Source organism: Neofelis nebulosa, chromosome 12 (assembly GCF_028018385.1).
Source record: "Neofelis nebulosa isolate mNeoNeb1 chromosome 12, mNeoNeb1.pri, whole genome shotgun sequence".
NCBI classification, from domain to species: domain Eukaryota; kingdom Metazoa; phylum Chordata; class Mammalia; order Carnivora; family Felidae; genus Neofelis; species Neofelis nebulosa.
In genome coordinates this window covers 33,568,869-33,588,896 of record NC_080793.1, presented here as the reverse complement: position 1 = coordinate 33,588,896, position 20,028 = coordinate 33,568,869, and the positions used below count along the sequence as shown (strand labels likewise).

The window sequence follows — 20,028 nt, the reverse complement described above, 5'->3', positions numbered from 1 at the left end:
CTTTGATGAATATTTTTATGCATATGGCTTTTTCCATATTTCAGGGTATTTTCTTAGGCCAGCTTCCCAGAAGGGGATTACTGAGTCAAAGTGTATGAACATTTTTATGGCTTCAAAGTATCTTTTGAAGAAGGTAGGTGTTCCATTTCATGAGGTACACAAACATAAAAAAAGGAAATTCAGCTTCAAAAAAATCCCTTGTAACACATGTACATAAAAACTTGGGCTAGGAGCTGCTCTGATAATTTTCTAAGTCGTTAAAGGTTGCCCTTTTAAATAAAAAAAAAATTAAAAAGTTACTTTTTGTTTTATTTGCTTTTGATGAGAGTCTCTTCTGAGATGTTTTACACTGCTGAGCTTTTCTAAAAAGAACCCACAAAGCACAGTTTAACCTTTTTCTTGATGACTCATGTGATCAGTATAGCCATCAGCCATTTTCTCTGGGCTTAATCCCCGAGTACTTCCAGGAATTTCTGCAGCGGAGAGGCCACTGGCTCCTTCACAAAACAGCCACGGATTAGGGGCCCCTGTGGAGGTCTGCCCCTGAATCTCATTTCACGGCTCTGCCTCCCAGTGGTGGGCTTCCCTTAGCATGCTGCTGCCTCCTCGGGCACGGTGTCCTTGGCTGAGGATGCCGGCACCAGCTCTGATCCTTCCTCTTTACTCTCAGACCACAGGCAGCTCTTGTAATTGGGGGGCCCATGCACTGAGCAAGCAGCGAGGTTCCCCCCCCCCCGCCCCCATAGGCAACAGTCCGCCTTGGCGAACACTATTTGTGAAGTGCAAATGTGGAGGTGGTGAAAAATGCGTGCTGGGATTTCCCTGGACTCGCCTTGCTACAGGAACTTGCTTCGCTCACGGAAGTCCCCAACTCTTCTGCAACTTCTCCTCTGAAGGTGAAAATCTCTCAGCTGTCTTTCCGTGTGTCACCTGGATAGCCAGGTGGGTGGCCGGAGTTTTGACTAAAGCCCTGGGGCCATACTGAGGCAGTGGAGTGAAGGGGGGATGTGAGGCCAGAAGACCCAAGTTCAAATTTCAGCTCTGCCCTTTCTTAACCTGCTGGCCTTGAGAAAGTTAGCTGTTTGACCTCCAGTCTTCTCCTTTGTGAAATGAGGGTAACAAGATGGACCGCTCAGGCCAGCACAAGACATTGTTTTATTTTATCCGTAGTTGGGTGGGAAACCCTGCAATCTCACAGGTCATTCTTTTTTTTTATTAATATGAAATTTACCGTCAAATTGGTTTCCATACAACACCGAGTGCTCATCCCGACAGGTGCCCTCCTCAACAGGAGCCCCGGAAGTGTTGGGCTCCCCAGGGCCTGGAGCAGTGCGGGGAGGCATGGAGGGGGTGACCAGACCTTGGTGGCACCAGGGTCCTGCAGCGAGAGTGTGTGGTGTTTTCCACAGGGCTCTACATGTAAGAACACGGAGTCACTAACTCCAGGAAGTGGGAAAAGCATAAGCCAAGATAGGAAGGGACTGTCCATGGAGAGGCAGGCAGTCCACTTTTCAGCCATTTAATGGTGAAAATGGTGTCTTTTCAGCCATTTAAAGTAATATGTTGAGGGGCACGTGGGTGGCTCAGTTGGTTAAGCATCGGACTCTTGGTTTCGGCTCAGGTCATGATCTGGCAGTACGTGAGACTGAGCCCCACTTTGGGCTCTGCGCTGACAGCACAGCCTGCTTGGATTCTCTCTCTCCCTCTCTCTCTGCCCCTCCCCACCTCTCTCTCTCTCTCTCTCAAAATAAATAAATAAAAACATTAAAAAAATGTTTAAAGCAATATGTTGATATGACAGTAGTTAAGAATGTAGTAAGAATAGGGGTGCCTGGGGTGGCTCAGTCGGTTGAGCGTCCGACCTCGGCTCAGGTTATGATCTTGCGGTCTGTGGGTTCAAGCCCTGCGTCGGGCTCTGTGCTGACAGCTCAGAGCCTGGAGCCTGTTTCAGATTCTGTGTCTCCCTCTCTCTGCCCCTTCCCCACTCATGCTTTGTCTCTCTCTGTCTCTCAAAAATGAATAAACGTTAAAAAAAATTTTTTTTAAAGAATGTGGTAAGAATAAGGAATAAGAATAAGAGGAAGCAGTCAGAGAAAGGGATCCAATTACTTAGGTTGTAATCCATGTTAGTGGTCAGGAGGGGTCAAAGTGTGGCTGGTGGTCCCACCAACCAGTGTCACAGGTTCTACCCCTTAAGCCTAGCCCTGCCCTTGGCCTTGTGGGTGACATCTATTCTTGTATTTCTTCCCACATATTAGAACCAGTCCTGCTTGCACAGAGTGGGCAGGGAAGGTGTTTTTTTGTTTTTGTTTTTTTTAATGTTTATTTTTGAGAGAGAGAGACAGAATGTGAGCAGGGGAAGGGCAGAGAGAGAGAGAGAGAGAGAGGGAATCTGAAGCAGGCTCCAGTCTCTGAGCTGTCAGCACAGAGCCTGACACGGGGCTCAAACTTGCGAACCATGAGATCCTGACCTGAGCCGAAGTCGGACACTCAAGTGACTGAGCCACCCAGGTGCCCCAGGAAGTTTGGAATCAAAGAACCAGGCTGCCCATCTGATGTAGGTGCCAGGCTGTGGTTCAGGAAGGTGAAAAATACTCCCTTAAGCCCTCTCAGCTTCAGAGTCCTCAGCCCCACTCCGCTCCCACTGTGGCTGGTTTCCATTGTCCACTGTGATATAAAACCTTTGAATGGCTAGTATCCATCTGTTCCCCACTGCCCCCTACCCCCCACCCCCCATGGGGATATGCAGGACACATGGGCTTCCAGCCTCAGAGCAGGGCCCTGTGAAAACCCCAGGCCTCAGCAATGGACAATTGTTTGTCTCTCTTTGGGCATCTGGTTTTGGGAGAAGGAGCAAGACTGGTTTAGCTCATCAGAAGTCACTGGGTCTTTCACTTGAGCCCTGAGATTTTGTAAGTCAAGTAGTGAGGGTGAGAGCAGATGACTAATGCTTGCAGAGCGATTCACTCCGTATTTCCACTCACGGGTGCCGATTACGAATTTTGAGGGGCACCCGGGTGGCTCAGTCAATTCTGCGTCCAACTCTTGATTTCAGCTCAGGTCATGATCTCACAGTGGAGATCTCTCTCTCTCTCTAAATAAATAAATAAATAAACAAACAAACAAACAAACATAAAAAAAAAAGAATTTTGAAATGATCACACCCTAATATGGGTGGTGGCTCATTCATGGGTCATAAAATCTATTTAATAGTTTTTGATCAATCTGTCTTATTTTTTTTTTTTAATCCAGTGCAACAGAACAGAGTAGAAAGTACCTAAGCTCATGACATGTAGTAAGGGCAAATGAAACTTTTGCTTCAGAAATGTGTGTTTATGGGATTGGGAGACCAAGGGCCCTGTTCCAAAAAATTTGAAAGCCGCAATCTGCTAGCAATTCTTCGTGGGGCGCAGTTGGCATTGTTGCTGGGATATTTCTTTGTTGTATAGACTGCCTCTTGCACTGCAGAATTTAGCAGCCCCGGCCCCTGCCTGCCAGATGCTGGGAACATCCCCATTCATTGTGACAAAAGAAACTTCCCTGCCTGTACATTTCCAGCCACCTCCTAGGGTTGCCACTGACCAGACCCTGAACTATAGGACTGAGGAAACAGGAAGCCGAAACCCATCGTTGATCCAACACCACCCCTGCTGCATTGCAGGTAAGCCCAGCAGAGCCAGGGCAGGGGTCTCGTGGCACATCAGGGGGGAGAGGACATGTTTTTCATGTTCTGGCCACTCACAGAAGCAAGGTGTGGCCCTGCCACATGGGGACATCAGTCCTTAATGGGTGATAAAGCTCCTATCACTCTGGGGGCGCCTGGGTGGCTCAGTCAGTTAAGCAACCTATTCTTGGTTTGGGCTCAGGTCATGATCTCACTGTGAGTTCAAGCCCTGAGTCAGGCTCGGAGCTGGCAGCAGAGCTTGCTTGGGATCCTCTTTCCCCCTCTCTCTGCCCCTCCCCTGCATGCACTCTCTCTCTCTTCCCTCCCCCAAGATACATACATACATATATACATACATACATACATACTTAAAAACAGAGAAAGCGCCTGTCACTTTGGACAGGTTTCATGTCCTGCCCTCTCTAGCTTATCACAAGGACACATTTATCAATTCTCTTCCTCCTTGAGACAAAAATAGCTGTTAACTTTAATTCTTCTGTACCTGCTATCTTTTTATAGATATTAGGGACATGACAGGTATTATCTGATGTTTTGATGAGGGGTTTGGGGTAAGATGGAAGGCAGGCAGTCCATAGGTGTGGGGTTTGCCTAAATCCTCTTTGGTAGACCTCCCCTCTCTAGCCAAATGGTATCCAAGGGATCCTCTTGCTATCTTATTTCTCTAAATCTCCAAATTGGATTGGCCTTGGAATCAGGTGCAATGTCCCTTCTAGTTTTGAGCTGCTTTGTCTCCAAAATCTTGGATTCTAAAGGCCTTAACTCAACACAACATATGATCTCTTGCTCTTTCAAAGGCGTGGTGAATGGGAAAGTCTGTCCAAGAGAGAGCTTGGCAGTATGTCAGAGCTAGAAATTGTAAATGATCATGGTGGGGGGTTATATTTCAACTGGAAACTGTCCTAATACCCAAAATGCCAAGCTAAAGTTGAGGAACCAGGTGCTGTGAGAAATAGAGATGTTGAAACTTCAGGCTGATAGCAATGAAACTTCAGTGTACAGAAGATGGAACAGAGGAGCTTCGTAAAATTCCAGTTCCCAGGTTCCACCTGCAAACATTCTGATTTGGTAGGTATTGGGCAGAGACTCAGAATCTGCATTTTTAACATTCTTCCCCACAAAATAATTCTGATGCACATCACAGGTTAAAAACCACTGGTCTGGACCATGGTTCACTAATGCAGAAAGGCAGAGTGAAATGCTCTACGACAGCAAAGCAGGCAGAGACTTTGGGGCATATTATGAGAATGAAACCTTCATTTCTTAACTATCTTTCTGATCTGTAGTGGTCTTATTTCCAGGTGTATGGGGGAATTTGGCAGAAGCTCCACAAGGCAGAGAAAAGATCTGGACAGGTGTTTGAACACTTGGCTCTGGCTTCGCCCTGGATTAGAGTTACAGCCCCGGGCAAACCCCTTCCTCCCCCTGGACAGGAGTGGAGGCCGGCCTGACATTCTCTGAGTACTCTTCTAGAGCTGATATTCTATGACTATAAGTATGGTCTTTTTATTTTTATTGAACAGACAAAGGCACTAAATAATAATAAAATAGAAAACTGCTTAGTGACTGCTATGTGCCCGAGCCCTTTAATTTGATGCATTCAACCACTCTGTATTACTATAACTACCTTTCAATTCATGACACATGAGCACAGAAACATTAAGTAACTTTCCTAAGGTCACACGGCCAGTAAGAGACAATCCATGAATTTAAATCCATACAGTCTGATTTTGGATACTCTCTGATGCTCATATGTCAGATGTTGGATGGAATCCTTTTGCTCCTTAAAAATGATCTTTGCTTCCCCCATTCTGTGCCTTTTGAAAGCCCAAAGTCATCTTCAGTATCTAAGCAAATTCTCAGAAAGCTAAAGTTCTTATGTTTACCTCTGATGCTGAGTTCCTGTTCCTAAATTCCAGTCATGTCTCGTCAAAGCATCCCGTGTGTGGAGCCTTTGTCCTGTTCTGTTGACCAAGGTATGGAATTCACCTCTCAGCTGGTGTCCACAGAACCCCATTTTCACGAGGCATTTTTGTATTTGGTAAACTTGATTGAAGGCTTCTGTTGTTGCTTCAGGAAGGGGACTTGCAGGAGGAATGAATGTCCATGCTGGAACATAAATGGCTACAAACTGTATGTTAGATTTATAGTTTCTCAAATGGCCTGGGCCACGCCATGCCTGCTAGAAATGTTTCACTGGCTGCTTCATCTGCAGACTTTCTGGCCTCTGTCTTGATGGTGCTTATAAGCTCTTACTGTCCGTCTTAGCCTGGGTTGCAAGAAGCAGAGCCTGAGGCAAAGACTTCTATGTTACTTTCTTCCAGAGTACAATCCCAGCAATGAGGGAAGGGGGAATGAGGCAAAGAACAAGGAAGATAGGTAAGAGGCATCAAATGGACAGGATTTCTCCTCCTTTGGGATTTTCTTTTAATAAACTGATTTCTAGGAAGGTTCATCTAAGAGAGGAAGGGAGAAATATCCATTCACTGATTTCTGTCTCCCGTTCAAAAGTTTGCCACATATTATTTCCTCCGCATTTCCAAGTTGCTTATGTGTGGGCACTAAGTGAATCCTGCAGCACCTCATGCTTCAGGATGGATGGAGAAGTCCGAAAGCAGGAGGGTGGAACCCAGTGTGGGCGTAAGTTAAGGCTGCCAGGTTGTGCCCGTGGTTGGCTGGAACCCATACAGAGGTGATCGCTGCAGCAATGGCCGTGGCTGGAACAAATGGTCACCTGGAGGTGATGCTGGGAGGATTTGAAATGGTGCATTAGAGATACCTAATCCAGTCCACCCCTGTGCCACTTAGGTTTGCACATGCCCTCCCAATAGATCAGCTCCAGTACTAGGATATGGGGCCTCTGATGCTGTGAGAACAGGATGTTCTCACGCACAAGTCCAACCAGTCAGAGAATCCCTTTCAAGATCAAAGTCAACTGAAATCTCTGGTAAGATTTTAGGCAGGAGAATTAGTGAAAAACGCTTCATACAGTCTCCCAGCTGTAGCCAGTGCCATTTCCCTCCTCTGTTGCCCATTCTAGATTTCCTTTATTTCCGATCCACACTTTGGATGGTCTGAGTTGCTCACCTAGTGAGGTGACCTGGACGTTTATCCTTTAAGAGTCTGATCTGTTAGTTGCCTTGATAGTTTCATTCACCATCAGTGTGGAATATAGAGGTACCAAGAAATCTCCCATGAAATTACCTGAGTTCCTCTCTACCTTCATAAGGTAGTTGCTGTCACACTTCTCATGGAAATCAGGGTCCTTATTTCCACTAATGCAGCCACTCTTTGTCCACTGGCTCTCTGGCATGAGCAACTTAAGGTGACCAAGTGGTCTCAGCTTCAAGTTTGGTGACCTTACTGTAGCCTCTGGAAGAACTTTTTCTCTGGAAACTGCACCCCCAGTCTAGAAGAGCCTACAGTTTCAGTGGACCACTGGGAGAGAAGATAAAAGGGCTCAATCTGACTATTCTTTGGCTTCTAGATCCAAGTACTCTAGTTCCGGAGGACACAGCACCATATACAGACTGTGGGTTTCACACTCTGGAGGAGAGTGCCACAACCTTGCACTGTGTTGTCCCTAAGCTGGCGCCTTAGCTGAGCCTTCAACAGGCCCTTCCACCACTGTATTAAGCTAGCTTCTTCTGAGTGAAGTGGTACATGCTAAAACCAGTGAATCCTTTGGTCATTCACCCATTGTTGCACCTCTTTTGCAATAAAATGTGTCCCGTATCTGAGGTAATGTTGTATGGGCCACCATATTGATAAATGAAGCATCCTTGGTGCTGGCAAAGGTACTTGGTCAGGGAAAGCAAACCTGTATCCAGATAGGTGTTGATGCTTGTAAAAGCGAACCTCTCAGGAAAGGATCTGAAGAAACTGGCTTGTCACTAAGTGGCTGGCTGCTGTCTTTGAGAAATAGTGCCATATTAAGCGGTCACGGTCAATTTCTGTAGCTGGCAGGTTGGGCATGCCACAGTGTGCGTAGCTAGATCTGCTTTAGAGGGATGGGGCCCATGTTGTTGGGCCTTTGTTTAGCACTTACCCCTGCCATCATTGTCACTCCACCATGTCAGCCCTGGGGTAGCCAAGGAGAGAGCCTGGCTCATCCACAGAATGAGTCACTCTGTCCACCTGGTTGTTGACTGTCTCCTCTGTGGTGGACATTCTCTGGTGAGCATTGTGAAATACAAAGACCAACGCATTTTGTGCCCACTCCCGTAGGTCAATACGTGATACACCTCCCTAGATCTCCTGGTCCCCGATAGTCCAATCTTATCTTTCAGGCCCCTGGCCAACATCCAAGACATTTTCTTTTTTTTTTAATTTTTTTTTTCAACGTTTTTTATTTATTTTTGGGACAGAGAGAGACAGAGCATGAACGGGGGAGGGGCAGAGAGAGAGGGAGACACAGAATCGGAAACAGGCTCCAGGCTCCGAGCCGTCAGCCCAGAGCCTGACGCGGGGCTCGAACTCACAGACCGCGAGATCGTGACCTGGCTGAAGTCGGACGCTTAACCGACTGCGCCACCCAGGCGCCCCCATCCAAGACATTTTCACACTGCTCAGGCATCTCTGTATATGCGCAACTCAGACCACTTCTCCCTTCGTCATAGTGGTCAACCAAGTCTACCACTCACAGTTCTTTTTTTTAATTTTTTAAATTTTTTTAATGTTTTATTTATTTTTGGGAGAGAGAGAGAGCATGAGCAGAGGAGGGGCAGAGAGAGAGGGAGACACAGAATCCAAAGCAGGCTCCAGGCCCTGAGCTGTCAGCACAGAGACCGACACGGGGCTCAAACCCACAAACTGTGAGATCATGACCTGAGCCGAAGTCGAACCCTTAACCACTGAGCCAGCCAGGTGTCCCATCATAGTTCTACCCCCCTGGAAGAAATTCTTTTCGTGATTATCCTTTGGGGCCATCCTTGAAATGGCTGCAATACAGAGAGACTCCATTTTCAACTAGTGCCAACACATCATACTGAGTCATCTGTATGCAGCATAAGTTCTTTCCTTCTCTGTTTATGGGTCATAGGAAACCACCCATAAAGCCATAGGTGTGCATTGAAGGAGTTTTAGTGCAAAGTGGTAGGTGACATGGGGATCTGGGCTACCTGTTCACATATTTACCTGTGCCTTCTAGATCTGTTTAGGCCTCAACTATGTAATTGGAATAGATACACTTAGCTTCTGACAGAACACTTGTATTAAGCTATTTGACTTACGGAGATGGATGAGAAAGGTCAAGTGGAAGTCCTTAAAACCACCTCCCTTCTCCATCTTCAAGAGTAAGTAAGAAGCAATACCACCTCCCAGGAAGTATCGCAGGGATTAGACCCACTATTAAGGCTTAAATGGTACAGGGCTGGTGAGTCCCATTCTGTTTCTGCTAATTCACTTTCATGGCCCTTGCAAAAGCCAAACAGATTATGGTGGATAATAGTGGATTGCCATAAACTCGGCCAGATGGTAGCCTCGATCGCAGCTGCTATTCCAGATGTGGTATCTTTACTGGAATATATCAACACCACCTTCGGCACTTGGAAACACACCGTGACCTGGCAAGGGCAGTCACAATCCCTATCAGTGGGGAAAATTGAAAGCAGTTTGTTTCCATATGGCAAGGAAAGTACTACATGTTTACATTTTTGCCCCAGGACCGTGTGAACCCTCCTGTTCTCGGTTGTAATCTAGTCCACAGGGACTCTGTCATTCTGACATGCCACAGATCACAACGCTGGTTCCCTCCATTGAAAGCATAACACTGATTGGACCTGGTGAGATGGAAATGACAGCTGCCTAGAGACCCTGTGAAGATAACATGAGTGTGAGAGTGACAGGTAAACTCCGCCCCCGTCTTCCCCTGGGTTCTGAGGCGGAAGTTTTTGGTGCTTCTCTGGCATTAGGGAGTATAGTCCCAGGGAGAGGAAGTGAAGGAAAGGGGAGTGAGGAGGGGAAGGAGGAGGGGCCAATAAGATGCATTAAATGACAGATATCTGTGTTGTGAGACCATCTTTTTCTTTTTTTTTTTTTTTTAATGTTTATTTATTTTTGAGAGAGAGAGACAGAGCCCGAGCAGGGGAGGGGTAGGGAGAGGGAGATCAAATCCGAAGCAGGCTCCAGGTTCTGAGCTGTCAGCACAGAGCCTGACTTGGGGCTCGAACCCATGAACCGTGAGATCATGACCTGAGCCAAAGTCGGTCTCTCAAGCGACTGAGCCACCCAGGTGCCCCTGAGACAATCTTCTGAGATGCCTTATAAATGACTTTCTCGGGACAGTGTATCTGGGAGAGGTAGGGAGAAACGTGTTTGTTGGCTTCCTCTGGCAACATGTTTGCTTCTCAGGGTGTTATTTCCACATCACTTGCAGGCTGCTTATGCTGAGTGGATCACGCCATGTGCCAGCACCAATAGGGAGCCCTGGGGCAGGAAGTGAGAGATGCTCCGCATGGGCATGGGGCACTGGACAGGGACCCTGGGTGCCTAAGGGTTCCCACCAAGTGGGAAAGGGAGCTGACGTTTGTATTCTCCAGTTCCTGCTGGTCACTGGTTAAGATTTTCTTGGTCGGCGTTAATTCCCCAGCACTTCAGGTCTGTGTGGGTAGGGCGGGCTCCAGTGGCCAGAGAAAGCACTCAGGTAAAGGGAAGCAGGTGCTGGCAGTGGTGGCCCTTGCCTGTAGTGCACCTGGATGACAAAGGCAAGAGGGGACAGGGACCCGGCGCTGACAGTGGCCCCAAAGAGGGTCTGACACACTCTCCCTCCTCGTCCTCTTCCTTTTGGGACTGTCAGATTTTCAAATTCATCTCTTTCTCTTATGCAGCCCTTGGCTCCCCTTTGCACATCCAAACACATCCAGGTGTTCATCAGAACAAGGTTCCTCCCTGGAAAGCATTGGTGGGCTTAAACTGTTATTGTTTTCTCTTGATTACCCGAAAGGCAGCCCTCTTTAGTTACTCTAGTAAATTCTTTTCTAGCCAGCTAGCTAAGTTTAGTCCTCTTTTTCTGCTCGTGGAATCAGATGAGGATGCAAGCTTTGGGTGCCTGTGTGCGTTCTGTCACACAGCTCCACAAGGAAGCTGCTCACTGAAGAGACACGTTCAGGAAGACGTGTGCTATGTGCTTGGTAACTTCTTCCCAAACCAAAATTTGGGATGCTTCTCACTGATTTTTGTACCCCTTCCAGCTGCTGGAGACAGTCTGGAGAATGTTTTCGGAGACGGCGTTTTCTGGGACACTTGGGTGGATTATGGGAAAATGGAACAGCACGGTAATTTAGCTGAGTCCTGGAAGAGCCGAGACATAAGATCCCCACGTCTCCACATGTCCTAATCTCTCAGATTGTACTGAAGCTGTGGTAAACAATTTAAGACCTGCTTGGGTATGACATGAGGCTTCCTCTTGGCTATTTCTACCACTTCATATTGAATGGAAGGAAATTGCTGAAACCCTCAAAACACAGTCTGGCAGGAGGCAAAATGCCTTGCTTGGCATCCTGCCCTCACCCCTCCCACACCTGCAGCTGGGACCATTTGGATGCCCTGCACCCTCCCTGTCTTCCTTCAGCCTGAGCCCACAGTTCTCAGCTCTGGGCCCAACTCCAAAATGAGAGCCCTACTGCCTACGAACATGGGCCGCCTTTCCAGGTGAAGTAGGTACAAAACGAACAATATTTGGGGAGCCTGGGTGGCTCAGACGGTTAAGCATCCGTCTTCAGCTCAAGTCATGATCTCTCGGTTCGTGAGTTTGAGCCCCTCATTAGGCTCTATGCTGGCAGCTTAGAGCCTGGAGCCTGCTTTGGGTTCTGTGTCTCCCTCTCTCTCTCTGACCCTCTCTCTCTCTCTCAAAAATAAATAAACATTAAAAATTTAAAAAAAACAATATTAACATGCATCTGTTTCCAGTCATTTGTACAGAAAATGTGCTTTGGAGACCTTCATTTTTAGATTCCAGTGAATTGGAAAAAATAAAGATTCCAGTGAACTGGATATTATCCAATACACAGAACCAACAAAATATGAAATGTGCACACAGGATCTCCCTGCCAGAATAGTAAAGGAACCTGCTGCCTTATGCATACAGATCTTCCTCTACTCACAATGGGTCCTGATAAACCCATCGTAAGTTGAAAATCGAAAATGCATTTAATACATCTCACCTACAGAACATCGTAGCTTAGCCTAGCCCACCTTAAATGTGCCTAGAACACTTACGTTAGCCTACAGTCGGGCAAAATCATCTTAACATGGAGTCTGTTTTATAATGAAGCATTGAGTATTTCATGTAACTTATTGAATACTGTCCTGAAAGTGAAAAACAGAGTGGTTGCATGGGTACAGCATGGTCATCGCTGTATTGGCTCTTTTTTTTTGTTTGTTTGTTTGTTTGTTGTTTTTTGTTTTGTTTGTTTTGTTTTTTTCTGTATTGGCTCTTTACCCGTGTGGTCGCTGGCTGGCTGGCAGCTGCAGCTTGTTGTTGCCGCCCAGGACCACGAGAGAGGATCAGAACGTATATCCCCGGCCCAGGAAAAGATCAAAGTTCAAAATTTGAGGTACAGTTTGTACTGAATGCATATCGCTTTCATACCATCCTAGAGTCGAAAAATCAAACCATCATCAGTGTGAGACCATCTGTATGGACCTTGGGCTATAAATGGGACCACAATTAAAGCTCACCACTCAAGGGGCGCCTGGGTGGCTCGGTGGGTTCAGCGTCCGACTTCGGCTCAGGTCACGATCTCGCGGTCCGTGAGTTCGAGCCCCGCGTCAGGCTCTGTGCTGACAGCTCGGAGCCTGGAGCCTGCTTCGGATTCTGTGTCTCCCTCTCTCTCTGACCCAACCCCATTCATGCTCTGTCTCTCTCTGTCTCAAAAATAAAGAAACGTTAAAAAAAAATTATAAAAAAAAAAAAAAAAAATAAAGCTCACCACTCAAAACGGAGCCATGCCTTCATCCTTCCTGTAACATACATACCTGAGGGAGACAAGGTTTGTTTCATAATAGCATCTTGGTTTTCATTTTTTTCAAGGTAGATATACTTTATTTATACAGTAAACATGCAGAAATATGTTCTTGCACATGTTTTTTGAAACCTGACTCCCTGTTTATCTATACACATCTTTTTTTTTTTTTTACCCATTTTTTAACAGAGACATGAGCACACAATCTATTCCACTCTTCTCTTTTTTATAAGAAAGAAAACGTGCATGTGATGGCAAATGATTCATATCCTTGGTGCTGAGGAACAAAAGGGAGTGGTGGGGACCAGGGCAAATGGCAGACCACTTTCTTAACTGAAAGTAGCAGCCCCTTTTCAATGCCAATCAACTGTTGGCACAGGGAATTCAGGCCCCATGTTGACAGGTTTTCCAAAAATTTAAAAAGAAGCCAGAAATCTAGACTTGAATGTAAAATCACTTAATTATCAGGCGCCTGGGTGGCTCCGTCATTAAGCACCTGACTTTGGCTCAGATCGGATCTCGCCGTAAGTAAGTTCGAGTCCCACATAGGTGAGCTCAAGTCCCGCTTCCGGCAAGCTTGAGTCCTGCTTGGGTGATCCCTTCTTCTCTCTATCTTTCTCTCCCTCTCTCTCTCTTCCCTTCCTGTGATTCTCTCTCTCTCCCTTGCTTACTTGTGCCCTTTCTCTCTATATATAAAAAAATAAAATAAATAAAATCACTTAATTATCAAACATTTCCAACTAATTTAATTTTGAGCTTGTCACCAGACAGGCCAAACAAAACCTGTGGGCCAAATTGAGCCAATGGCCACCAGTTCATCACAACTTCTGGTTTTAACAGTCCAATAGAACCATAGACCTATTACACAATTGTAGTTGATGTAGCTCTTTTTTTTTTTTTTAATTTTTTTTTTCAACGTTTTTTATTTATTTTTGGGACAGAGAGAGACAGAGCATGAACGGGGGAGGGGCAGAGAGAGAGGGAGACACAGAATCGGAAACAGGCTCCAGGCTCCGAGCCATCAGCCCAGAGCCTGACGCGGGGCTCGAACTCACGGACCGCGAGATCGTGACCTGGCTGAAGTCGGACGCTTAACCGACTGCGCCACCCAGGCGCCCCGATGTAGCTCTTTCTAAGCAATGTAGAAATATATTCTAAGTTTGAGGCCTAAGAAAGTCAATTATATTTCCAGTTGATGTGATACTTTATAAGCAATAGAGAAATATAGAACTAAGAGACCAAATTCCCTATGGTTAGTGATTCATACTAAAATAAGAATGGCTGCACGTGGGAAAGAATTCATATTCACAGAGAATATGAACCGATGAAGAAAGAAGACTGAAGCAGACAATTTTGTTAGAATGTGCTTTGGCTTGTGAGTTAATTCCACGTGGGGACATCCTAGCTCTATGGCTGCTTTGGCTGCTGGTGCCTCAGCCTCTTGAAGGCTGGGTTTGGGGTTTCGCCTCTCTTGCAGACATGCCCCTTGCCAGAATCGCGCCACCATCAATTATAGACGCTAACATTCAGTGAGCATTATTGTGCACCAGACACTGATAACTGCTTTGCATCCCAGGAACATCTTCATCCTTCCAAGAGCTGATAGGAAAAACTCATTGTCACCTTTGTCTTACAGATTTGCCCACATTTCATATAGCTCATAAAGAATGGAGCCAGGATTCGCCAGGCAGCATGATCCCAGAGTACCAGTTCATAATTCCTACCTTCTCAGGGACCTCTTGTTTGTTAAGAGGTGTATCTCTCTTGTGACAGGTAATTCACCACCTTTAAGGATCTTCTGCAACATTTCAAGACCTTACACATTTCCTCCTTCTCTTATGTGTCTCTGCCCTTACCTCTGACTTGGTAAATTGCATAGCCTTTCTGAGCCTCAGTTTCTCCATCAATAAAATGGGGACAGGAGGGAGGTGGCTGGATCAGGTCCACATGCACACACCCATCAGCTGGCATGTCATTGAAGTTCTTGGCTCTGTAACACTTCCCTGGCCACCAGTCCCCTCTGCAACCCAGGAAATTTTTATCCATTTATTGCTTGAGAGTGCATCTCTCTGAGTACTGCCTTCCCCTTCCTCCGATGTATCCCCCTCAAACTCTCCTCAGACCCAGAGCCTGGGTGAACTTCACTCTCCTCTTGAAGCCTCTCCAGCTTTCTCCAGGACGTGCTGCTCTCTTCCTGTTCTGAAGACTGTTCACATTAATCCCAGATCTGTAGATATGTGCAGCATTTACAAGCGACAGAGCACTGTGGTGTGCAAGTTGCATATCGAGAGACCCACAGCCCAAGTCAGGATCATCGTGTCTACTATACAGATGAAGAAATTAAAAAAAAATTCAGAAAATGTCAGGATTTGCCCAACTTTACTCTGTAGCCCAGACAAGAACTGGACTGGAAACAAGCTCCTGACCTCGGGCTGGAGCTCTTTCAGAGCCCTCACTGCCCATGCAGGCATTAACCCTGTCATGCCGGAGTGCTGCGCATCTCCAGTGGGTCTAACCCTCTGTTCTCGTGCAGGTAGGTGACTGAGTGGTGGAGAGCATGGGTATCGGCAACTGTCACGCATAGGTTGGGCATGTTTTAAGCCTCGGCGTCCTCATCCATGAAATGAGGATCATTGCAGTACTGCCTTTCCAGGGTTGTAGTGTGGATTAAATGAGGTAACACAGGTATAGGTATTTTCTGCTTTCCAAAAGTTTCCATTTTGCCACTTTGCTTTTACAAAAGACCCACGGGAATACCTGTTCTCAGTAACTGAAAGAAATCTGAAGAGCAGTTTCACTGTTGCAGAAAAAAGGAGCAAAGCGAAAATAGCGTTCAGTGTTTTGGGCAAGCTGTTAAAGATGTGGCAAGCACCCCAAGAGTGTGATGGGCCCCAGGAGACATCTCAGCATCAAGCCGCTGCAGCTTTCAGCTGTAGCTTTCGACTGTGTCTGTGAGCATCTGTGCTTTATCTCAAGTTATTTTGGGCATCATTAGCAAGATGTGTCCTAAGGTTTCAGAAAAACCTAAGAGGGGTAATTTTGGGGGGTCTGAGAATGCTAAAACTTTTTTCCATATAAATTAATGGTAATTGCTTCTTCACTCTACACTGCTTTGGCTCATGAAAGATTTCATAGGCCCACTGTACTTTCTGATAGTGGGCGGAAACTGTAAAGCATTTAGCGCAGGGTCTGGGAAATAATCAGCACTCAATAAATGTTAGCTAGTATATCCATCCCCTCCTATCTCTGGGGCCCTAACTCAGATTACTAGAAATGAAAACCAGGAGCTGACAACAGAGCCATGGCCCACAGTGGCTCCTTGGTGCGTCAGGAAGAGCCATTGCTGGGGCTTGCTAGGCTTCAGAACTGTGCCTCCGTGGTGCCTCCTCCCACCCCAAAACCTTGCTCTGTGGTGCCTGGTAATCATAATAAAGAGCCACCGTGTGGGGGGTTGGCCAGTGCCAGACCCTGTGCTAAGCCCTTTCCCCTTGGGATAGTCACACATACCAGGGATGGCTGAGACTGCTTCCCCTCTCCCACATCATCATCGTGCCTGGAGAGGTGTCTCACCTCAGACTCTCACCTTCACGCACCCAATGTTTATTTGCATTTCTACCACCAGGTATTGTTTTAGCCAGCTAACAAAACAAATGTATCTTCTTGCCCTCCTGAAACTTACATTCCCATGCTGGGAGTAGGGGGGTGGGGCAGGCAAGTTATACAGCGGAAAACCTTGGAAATATCAGATACGTTCAATTTTTTATTAGGGTTATCTTTGCGGCATGGATTTGTATATATCACGGGGCCATTTCTGGGCATTCACGTGGGGTTCGTGTGTCAGGCGTGCAGGGTAGGCACAGCAGTTAGGAGCTCAGTCCTTCTGTGTGCCCTTGTATATTCGCCCGGCCTCTCTGAGCCTCAGTTTCTTCATTTGTCATTTAAGGAAATCACAGTGACTCCAGCCTCCCTGGGCTGTTGAGAGAATCCCATTGGTCCATGAAAGGAGAGTGCTTTGGCCGCGGGGCAGCTCAGACCGGGACAGACGTTAGGGCGGGAGGGAAGGAGTCCCGCTGACCCAGACGGGCGCGGGCACGAGGCTTTTCTCGAAGGTTACATAAGGCGGCCCGGGGTGGCGGCCGCGGCCGGGAGCGCGCGTCCGTCGAAAGGGGAAAGGGGCGTGGGGACGGCAGCGGCGGCCGGGACCCCCGGGGCGTGAGTGCGGCGCCGCCGGCCTAGGTGGGCGCGGCGCGCGAGCGAGCGCAGGGCGCGGCGGAGTCGGGTTTCAGAGCGCGGGTGACTCAGGGCGCGGGCCGGGAGCCGGGAGCCTGCCCGCCGCCGCCGCTGCCGCTGCCCAGCGCCGCCTTTGTTCGCTGCAGGAAGGGCGAGCGGCGGCCAGCGCTCAGCCGGGCGCACGGTGCCTTCGGGGGGTTCGGCGGGCCTGCGAGATGGCGCCAAGGTAGGACTCGCTTCCCCGCGCCCCGGGCCCTCGCCCCTCCCGCCCGCCTCACCTTCTTGCCCCCCACTTCTTGCAGGAGGAACGGACAGTGCTGGCGCCTGCTGGTGCTGCTTTCGGTCTCCGCGCTTCTCCCCGCTGTCACCCGGACCCGCTCCGCGACAGGTAAGCGACCCGGCCCGGGGGTGGCCCCGGCTGCCTCCGCGCGCCCCGGGGAAGTTGGTTTTTGGCGGCGGGCGTGCCTGCGGTGCGCGCTCATTCCTGGACATAAAAGGGAGTCCTCGCCGCTCTGTGCGCACTGGCGCTCCCGGCGCCGCTTCCCCGGGCGGTGAAGGGGATGCGAGGGGCGAACCGGGGTCCCTGACCCGTCGGGCGGGTGGCGCGCGGTCTGGACGCTGTGCAGCTAGGGCGCGGCCCCTGCAGTCGTGGGCACAGAGGGACTTTGGAAGTACGGGGGCAGCGCCAGCGGCTCCGAGGGAACAGTTAGCTCTAGCTCACCCGGAGGCCGCGCGCAGGTCCTGCGTGCCGGCTGGCTCATTGTAAGGACAGGTCTGGTGCCCGCTCTGCACACAGGTGCGGCCGCGTGATCGCTAGCAGAGACACCTGGCGCTTTTGCCGCGCAAGAAATAACGGGACTGAATCGCCTCGATGCCTAACTTACCCCTGAGTTAGCTGAAGGAGTCCCATCCATGGTGGGTGGGCAGTGGCGCCCAGGGTGATGAGAAGAACTACCGGCGAGGAGCTAGGGGATTTGGTCCCCTTCTGTTCCACAAGCCACACTTTCCTCACTAGGACCCAGAGCAGGGTGGATGACTAGTAGGGTCTGAGTTAAAACAGATTTTGTTAAGTTGTGTTCAGGCTGCCTGGGCTTGAAGCGTGGCTGAGTTAGGTGACCTTGGGCAATGGATTTCACCTCTTCGTGCCTCAGTTTCCTCACCCCAAAAAACGGGAATAATTAGACCACCTTTCCTCATAGGGATGCTGTGAAGATTAAAAGAGGTCTTAGAGGTAATACGCTTTCCACACTGTGGCACATACTAGGCAGAAAATAAGCGATAGAAACTATGGGTCGGTCCTTGCAATAGCTGTTAGAAAGCAATGCAGGCAGTTTTTACAGAGGACACTGATGATTAGGGAGGCTTAGGAAGTGGCCTGTCCAAAAGGCAGGACTGGAGCCCGGATCCTAGGCTCCCGTCCTTCCACCCTCAGCCCTTTCTCCATGCCGAGTTTGCAGAACTGTGTTCTCCAAAGGGTCCCACCCGTCCTGGATTTAGGAGATCAGTACACAGCCTGGACAGAATACGTGTCTGAGGAGAAGGGGCAGCAACCTCTCTCCCTTTGAAGGACACTGAGGATTGAGGGGGTGGCCTGGGTTAACTCTTTGTATGCCAGAGAAAGCCTGGGACAACCTAGACCATTGTCTCCTTGGCCTCTGGCCACTTTTCCCACCGGAACATCCAGGCTAGCATTTCTTGTAGATCAGAGGGCAGAGGGAGCACAGTTCTGGCTTCTCAGCGCCATGCCCCATGTCGAAACGCTGCAATTTCCCATGTGATATAGGGCACTGCCAGCTCAGCGGTAGGGGGCGGCCTGTATTTCATGGGCTTTCGTGAATTTTGCTGCAACCCCTGCCTCCAAAAGGAAGAAGATTCTGGGCAAAGAGACTTTGGTGTTTCTTTCTCCTCCTGTGTTTGAAGGCTCCCCTTGATGTCAAGTCAGTTGTTAGAAACAACACAGAGGAAACCCTGTTCCCATCGAAAGCGTTAAAAGGGAGTGGCAGGAAACCGCCAGGAGCTGGAAAGGGCCACGAGAGGGCCATCTGCAACTGATGGGTATTCAGTGTCCCTCTGGGCCTCTGCAGAAACTCTTAGACATGTAAGATATCCTCCTGCAAGCCCAGTTTTGCATGCCATTTAATAAGGCCAACAGTTATAAGCAAATCACTTTATATGCTCAGGCAGAGGTGTGGGCATGTCTGGGTTACATTCATTCAATCTTCAAAAGTGCTCCAGGAGGCAAGGACTGGGACTGTTATCTTTGTGCTCCAGATAAGGAAACCGAGGTCCAAAGTCTCAAGGCTTCCCAACTCTAGAGGGTTTTTCCTGGCCTGCCCTGTTTGAAGAGATCCTTGTCAATGGGACCCTATCCCCTACACCGATCCTCGTGCCCCTCATGTGTCATGGCTGAGCTAGTAAAGTTACAGTGTCATTGGAACACCTGCTATTTTAGCAGATAAGAAGGTGGTTTTAGGGGACAAGGGCAGCGGTTTCACAAGTTATTTGTTCCTGTTAATAAAATCTCGATATGTGCAAATTATTTACTTTTCTTTATACTGTTTTATTGTGAAATATAATATCTATTCAGAAAAGTGCACACAAAAATTACAGCCCAAGTGTTTATCACAGAGCAAACAGCCACATAACCCAGGTCAAGAATAGGAGAGCCCCAGAAGCTTGTGCCCCTTGGATGTGACTGTTCCCTCCTTGCCCTCAGAGGTAACCATCACCTTGACTTTTATGGTGATTGCTTCCTTATTCTTTAGAAATAACTTTAGGGGGCGCCTGGGTGGCGCAGTCGGTTAAGCGTCCGACTTCAGCCAGGTCACGATCTCGCGGTCCGTGAGTTCGAGCCCCGCGTCAGGCTCTGGGCTGACAGCTTGGATCCTGGAGCCTGTTTCCGATTCTGTGTCTCCCTCTCTCTCTGCCCCTCCCCCGTTCATGCTCTGTCTCTCTCTGTCCCAAAAATAAATAAAAAAAAAAGTTGAAAAAAAAATTAAAAAAAAAAAAGAAATAACGTTAGTACCTAAGCATGTATCCCCAGATTCTACAGTTCCACTTGAATTTGAACTTTATACATGGCTTATTTCACTGGATATTCAGTTTTCAGATTTGTCTATACTGTTGTGTGTGGCTGTAGTTAATTCATCTTTG

General features: G+C 48.2%; 1 protein-coding gene and 1 long non-coding RNA gene across 3 annotated transcripts in view; both read left to right on the top strand.

The window, feature by feature from the left end:
• Positions 1 to 420: 420 nt before the first annotated feature.
• On the top strand, positions 421 to 11,509 carry LOC131491619 (uncharacterized). Its single transcript, XR_009251551.1, has 3 exons — positions 421 to 896; positions 9,383 to 9,528; positions 10,873 to 11,509. It is a non-coding gene; the product is annotated as an uncharacterized LOC131491619 (long non-coding RNA).
• Positions 11,510 to 16,683: 5,174 nt separating this feature from the next.
• The window catches only part of COL15A1 (collagen type XV alpha 1 chain), a 109,423-nt gene continuing 106,078 nt past the window's right edge, over positions 16,684 to 20,028 (top strand). For both annotated transcript variants that reach the window (XM_058694788.1, XM_058694787.1), the window contains exons 1-2: positions 16,684 to 17,101; positions 17,178 to 17,263. In XM_058694788.1, coding sequence (XP_058550771.1) covers positions 17,091 to 17,101; positions 17,178 to 17,263 — 97 coding nt within the window. In that variant the 5' untranslated portion in view covers positions 16,684 to 17,090. The remainder of the gene's footprint in view (positions 17,102 to 17,177; positions 17,264 to 20,028) is intronic.